The 6,817-nt window shown below is 53.5% G+C and overlaps 1 protein-coding gene across 1 annotated transcript; it reads left to right on the top strand.

The window, feature by feature from the left end:
• Window positions 1-5,550: 5,550 nt before the first annotated feature.
• CSUI_003141 (uncharacterized protein) lies at window positions 5,551-6,795 on the top strand (the record flags this gene model as incomplete). The annotated part of the gene is made up of 3 exons (XM_068063339.1): window positions 5,551-5,813; window positions 6,063-6,153; window positions 6,296-6,795. Coding segments are annotated over 3 exons (477 nt in total), but the record flags the coding sequence as incomplete, so codon positions are not given.
• Window positions 6,796-6,817: the final 22 nt, after the last annotated feature.

Genomic DNA, 6,817 nt, shown 5'->3' with positions numbered 1-6,817 from the left:
CGAAGTCGGCATACGAAAAGCCAGGAGCCGGTTTAGTGTGTGTGAATAGTTCCGCCCGAGTGAATTCTATCGTCCAATCAAGACTACACTAGACAACTTCCTATGATTTTTGTACCAAGTGGTCCTGTTTGTGGCAATGCTCTGCACACCGGTTCGACAGCCCAACTCCGCTCGCATTTCGGAGGGAGTAGTGAAAACTGCGGTGCTAGCGCAGCCTCTTTCTCAAGTCGGGCACCTCCCATGAGGTGACCTATCGTGACAAGACCAAAAACAAGTCCTTTTGCCGTCTCATAATGTCTCTTTGTTGAAAGGACGTGCACGAGACGAGTGGATGTCGATCCCGAGCAACTTCCAGTGCAGCCGTCTCGTGCCCGCCGGGAGTACCCCCAAGCAGCGAACCGAGCCGCCCAGGACGAGCTATCCCCGTGCAGCTGTATTCATTTCTAATACTCTCTGTCTCAGCGGGTTTCCCCGCTTCTACCTGCCCACTGCTGGAAATCCAGGCTTCGTGGTAGTATTGCTGTTGGTCGTCCGTTCCTCGTACAGATTGGGCAAGGCACCCGGGGTGAAAATATACAGGAAGGAGGCGGCATAAGCTTCTACTGGCGGGTTCCCTTGTACCGCACACGCTGGTGGGAGTTCATTGTTAGACATCTCTCCGAGGTGTTAGCTTTTTTGGAACAGCTCGAGTCTGCAAGAGAGAGAGGGCCTGCGGACTGCTGACAGCCCATGCAGTCGAGGTCTTTTGTAGTACCATCATCTCTTTGGCAGTTCTTGATGGGGTAGAGTGCTTTTTCTCAGAGAACTGCAGAGAGGAGGATTCCACACTTTATCTATTCACTCGGATGGAACGGTATGGCCTACGGAGAAGGCAACCCAGTAGAGCGAGAGACCAGAGAGGCTGTTCGTTAGCTGATAGAGCTCAAGCTTTTACATGTTGCATATCGCAGGCAAATCCAACATCTTCCCGCGGTACTCCGTTCCTAAGGCACCTCAAGTCCTGCTCTAAAGCAGCTCGTCCAGGGATTGGCAGCTGCGCCACACTACACTTCGCTTGACAGGATGCTCTCGAGCAGTCGGGACCGCTTTGGGCAGGGTACTGGAAGAGGCGATCTGGACACGCCAACGGGGACTGCTCCAGCAGAGCAGCTAATGAATTTTCCCGAAGAAGCTGAGCCTCCGAGCTTGATTGACTTGGCAAGCCCTGACGGCATCGACGCGAATGGTCGGGCAGCCGCTTCCCCAGAACTACAGCCTGCTCGTTATCCCGTAGACACTAGCAGGTTCCACGGTGCCCAGAGTCTCACGGAATCATTGACAGTCCCTGAAGATGGCACCTGCCCACTCCTCGTGTTTCTTCCTGTCTCTGGTGACGTTGATCATCCGAAGGTTTTGAATATCTCTACAGCCCCCGCAGAGGCATCTCCGCTGCCTGGCCTGGACCGAGTTCCCACGTTACCCTTGGGGCAGTTCCAGCTTGGGCCTGCCTTGCTGCCTCAGCAAGAGGGTGAGAAGCAAAGAGAGAAATTCGGTGGGGAGCTACCTGGAGAGCCTTTCTCTGGGGAGTCCCTTCAACTCTTTGGAAGCTCCGGTGGAGGAAGTTGGGATCTTCACCAGAGCAAGAAGCCCCTCTTGCAGCAGTCAATAGATACGCAAACACGACAGGTTGTAGGTGGCGCAGTATCGGACAGGCTTCCTCCTTTGGCTGTTGGAGAACAGCAAGTAGTTTTGGACAAGCAAGAACTTGACTGGTGGGACACGCAGCTTCGGGCTCTCGAGGTTAGTGAATCTTGCCCCAGTTCACATGATGCTTGTGAGTTGAAATCCCCGTACCGACGACACCTGGGTTCGAAAGCGGATCGCTACTCTTGTTGCTTCGGTTGAACAGTCTCCGTCGGAGTGGGCAGGTGTTTGAGAGCACGTGCGTCTGAGCTGGCCAGCTGCTAGTAGGTTTCATGTTATCACTCTCTTTCGCTCCCAGCTGGGGGAAGATTCACTTCCGGGTTCTTCTTTGGTATAGACATCAGAGGAAAGCATGCTCTGCGGAAACCAACACCGGCTAATTCACTGCCTCCCTAGTCACATTAACCTCTACAAGCTAGAGAGCTTCTACCGTGGAGAACCAATTTCTTGCGTTCCTCCGTATGGCAGCTGAAATGTAAGCTGGCAAATGAGCAAGTGAGAATCAAGAAGGAGGAGGCCGCGAGCCACCACAAGAAATACATGGCCGAGCGCAAGCGGACCGAAGTAAGGCTAAGCTAGCCGACTCTCCACTTCCTTTGTTGTTGACGTCGACCGTCGCAAAAAGACGGGGTACTCTCGCCGCTGCGCTGGTCATCTGTTCCTGCGGTTGCCTTCTCGCCCCTGAACAAGAATACAGTCATTCGACCTAGCTCTTAAGTGCCTTTTCCGGGCAATCACTCTTGCGGTGCTCGCGTACAACAACGTGCAGTGGAAGTGGAATCCACTCTAATACCTGTAGGAACTGACTGCGCGCATCATGAAGGACCTCAAAGAACGGCGCGCGCTTCAGCACGCTGCAGAGGAGGTACGTGAGTAAACATCCCAGTGCGCATTTTTGAGATAAGGAAAGTAGAAGCCACCACTGGCTTTCTGTTGTGTACTGTAGGGACCGTACCTAGTTTGTTGGGGCTCAGTGGTTGCTCGGCAACTTGTGGTGCGTGTCCAGGCGCAGCAAGATGCCGTTGCTGAGAGAGAGAAGGTGACAGGGCTCCAGAAAGACAAAAAAGACTTGGTGAGTTTCTCCCTTCGTCTTTCCGATGCGTCGGGAATGATGTCGTCGCAACATAGGGAGGGCTCGACACTGAATGGAATTGGCCTCATCCCCCCGTACACTAGCCCCCACACAGACTCAAAGAGCCACGAGAAAGCCCTGTCTTCAAGTTTCGTCGCTTCAATCCCTGCTGCGCAAGGACGGCTCGCAGGGCGGAAAGAGAGTGCCTAGGAATCCTCACGCATCGCTTAGTGGTTTGGCATGCTCTTGGGTGCCAGGCCAACTCTGCTAGTTCTCTGGACCCGGCTCTTGGGGCTCAGACCGAGAAGCTGAGTGTGCGTTGGTGTTTTTCCGGTATTGGCACGTTTTCTTAACCTGTTTCTGCGCTTGTCCCTGTATGTTGTGCCGTGTTCAGTGTCGGACAATCAACAAGTTGAAAGAAAAACTTTCCCAGAGGGAGAATGATCTGTCGCTGCTGCAAAAGCAAGTACCCACCTGGCTAGATGCTGAAGCTTTCGAAACCCGCTGCCAGAGCAGAGCACATGAGAAATGACGTGAATAAATACCTGTGTCCCGCACGGCCGCCGATGACCTTGAATAGCAACGCAGACTTTCGGCTGCTTTGCTTCGCGACCTCACAGACTCAGTCCTAGTCACATGCGTAATCTCTTGACTACTATGCGACGACAAAACACTCGGTCGCCTACCACCATCCGGGTGTTCTCAGTGGGAAGCTACTCTGTCCCGGAAAGCCTGCACCTCCTTCCCTTCGTCTGGGTGGCTGCTTCCACACAGTGTCACGTGCTAGATACTCTGTCGCATTGTGTCCCGAGGGAGTAATACTCCTCCAGTTGTATCTTTTCGTACACAGCCTCAGTCTCCACGGGCGTAACTCGGGTGCTCGGGTGGCAAGGTCGTCATGGCCCGTCCGCCCTCGTGGCCCCCACAAAGACCCCGAGGTAGAAGGGCTCGTGCACGTATTTGCAGAGGGCGTGCGCACAGCGAAAGGACCACGCTAGAAAGTTCTTCCTGCCTGTGTTTGTCGTGCACAGACCGAAACGATCGACGGATTCCGATGCAAGGCAGAGGGACGAGCAACGGCTTTCACAAAGAATCTCAAGGCCATGGGTAACAGGGAACACTGCAGCCACTTGGTTCGTGTATCATTGCTCCGGCCTAGGCCCGCAAAGAGAGCGGGCACGTGAGGCATAAACTTTGGTAGTTGAGGAGTTGCGCTCCGCCGCGGTGTCTATGCTACGCAGCGGAACTGCAAAATTCTCTTGCTGACGAGCTAGCGGCTGTAAGTTGGACAGACTGAATCTGATTACCGATCTCGCCAGACGCTGACCCAGACCTTCCCAGCGAAAGACGGTAACGGGAGTACACAAGGCACGAGAAATTTCAACGGTAACAGCTGAGTTGCCCGGAGTCGGGCTGCCTCTTGCGTTGCGGTTTGCGTGCGTAGTGTTTCATGGCCTCCGAAGCAGCTCTCATTCTTCCTGGGTGAAAATCCCTGCGCAAGCCTCATGTCTCTACAAGCACACGCTCACCGCGTCTGCGCACTACGGAGTCCAGCAAATGCATCTCAGCCGGAATCAGAGTTTGGCCCCAGACAGATTCATGTTCTTTGTCGTTAGGGAGAAACGCTCCAATAACATGGTTTGCCGGAGGCCCTGCGGTGTCCCCTGGCGCTTACAGGCTCGCCTCGAAAAGAAGGAAACGGAGGAGGAATGCAGGCGGCAGCTTGCTATCATGAGACGAAAGCAGGATGAGATGATGGCTCAGGCGGCGCGACACGACGATGTTGTTCAGGTGAAGCGCCACGAACGATGCACGTCTTCGGCTACAGGCGGGTGCCTGCCTCTCATCAGTCTGTATACAGCTGCCACAAGGATGTCTTTGAGTAAGAACTCACGCTCGTGTCGTGACTTATCCAGCTCAAACAATGGCTCCGGGAGAAGAATACATTTTGATCGGCTGCGCCTTGCGAGTGTTTCTCTGTCAGGGATGGGTGGAGAAATTCAACGCGGCCCAACAGGAGGTAATCAATCCATAGCTTACCCTTCCTCAAGAGGAAATTTATTCGCGACTTACACTTGCTTAGTATGGTTTTTCCCGATCCGACGTCGCTCCTTGTTCGACACTGTCACTCACCAAGAGCTTACTTCCCCGAAGGGTCACCATCCTGAAAAGACCGGAGAGGCGTTTCTGGGTGCTCTCGAGATGCGGCGTGGCGTTTGCACGAAGCTCGTGCAGCCCGCGTACTTGACATCGAATGCGCTGCAAGTAAAAAAAGTTGTCAAAATAGCCCAACAATAAGCTGGTTTTTCACTTTTCAAAGGAATCCATCTTAGTGAGCCTCAGTGGCAGTCAAAGATCTCGTGATCACACCAGGGCGCTGATGTTGTTCCGGCAGGCGGATGATATGCGGTTGAACAACAGAGCTTTGATGTAAGTTATCAAACAAGGGAAAATTGTCGTCTTCTCTGCTCAAACAGCCTCGTCTGCGCTCGCTCATCTATCCTAGCCATCTAGCTTGGACATTCTCACAAGTAAACGGCGCAGCTTTATGTTGGTGGAGTAGGACGAATGCGTGATGAGTGAATGGCGAAGTGGCCATGACGTCATTGAAAACACCAAACAAAGAATTCCGCCCAGCCCACTACATACAGTCAGTGACAACTCAGAGTGGCGGAGGTCTTCTCCTTCCCTTAGCCACTAACGTGAAATACCCGGTTTCCATCCGCCCGAAGAACTACGGATAGCCGTGGACAGTTCGTGAGAGCTAGGAAGGCTTCCGATGCACCGTGTGCGACATTCTGCCACTGCGTGCAGGGAACGCTTAGCCAGCGTGCAAGCTGCCGCAAACGACCTGACACTGCAAAAAGAGGAACTCAGTCTGTGAGCTATTGTTGTTCATGTTTCTTCCCGGGAGAAGCGACCTCACGAGATGTTGCGATAATCGTTCGGCAAGAAACGACGGTGTCCTCCTCGTCATCCCGGGACAGTAGGGTCTTGCCTGCCTTCAGGGACCTTCGGCGTCAAATTGAAGCCAATGAGAAAATGCAAGAAGAACTGGGTGAGTTGATGCCGCTCAGAAAACATCGTGGCGCTGTTCGGGGACTGTTTGCCATGGGAATGACCGTGCAGATAACCGCCCCGAGACTCCGCGCAGAGCGAGCTCGGCCCGAGGCCCCATCGTCTGCTGTCAGGAAAGAGTCGCCTTCTTGACAGCAGCGCAAGGGGTTTTTCCATCGAAAAGCTCTTTCACTGTTGATATCAGAGAAACTAATGCTCTACTTTGGAGTGTCGATCTTATGCACTTCAGCTGCGATGAGAGAACGTTTGGACGTCGTGGAGTGCAGGAGGAGACAGGACCAGCGGGAGTGGATGCGAGACCACATGGAACATGCTGACTAGTACGTTCAAAGTGTGCGATCACCTTCTCTAACGCAGCCGCTAGCGACACACGACTCCGAGGTGACTCCCTCCCTTCAAGTGCCACTTAACTCTACGCAGAACCACCGGCTTTCTTGTGTCGACGGGTCCTTTGTGTTTCAGTAAGAACGCTCTCCGGAGAGAAAGGCTGCGAAACGGGGTCGCTGATGCAAGCACCCAGGTTTCTGCTGTGCCCTGCTGTGAAGCTTCGTCGATGTACAACAGCCCCGATGCATTCCTGGCGTAAGATTACTTCGCCGTACTATGAGAAACGCATCCGCCATCAGTTCCTCCTTGGCTGTCTCACACATGTCAACTCTAACAATGGAAAGCCCATCTGGGACGAATATGTGCCGAAAAAATCTAACGGTTGTATCTGCGTACCTCGGTCTCGCTATCCCTCTCTAGTGCTTCTCTTATCGTCCAATTCTACTGCTCAGTGAGAGAGGTGACCTCGCGCTCGCCGTGCTAACACGCACGGGCTCTGGAATACTTTGCAACACACACTACTTTACTTCGCGCTATCGATCAAGCCGGCTGTTCCTCCGCCTCATCTATCTATCTACTTGCTTGTGAAAATCTCTCCAAAGTGAGAGCTCACGCCTGTGCGACTCTTCTACTCCTATTGCCGGTGGCTGGTTCGCC

The sequence above is a fragment of the Cystoisospora suis genome (assembly GCF_002600585.1).
Source record: "Cystoisospora suis strain Wien I chromosome Unknown contig_1358, whole genome shotgun sequence".
Taxonomy (NCBI): domain Eukaryota; phylum Apicomplexa; class Conoidasida; order Eucoccidiorida; family Sarcocystidae; genus Cystoisospora; species Cystoisospora suis.
Note: the sequence above shows the minus strand (reverse complement) of the source record. Positions and strands in the feature narration are given on the sequence as shown.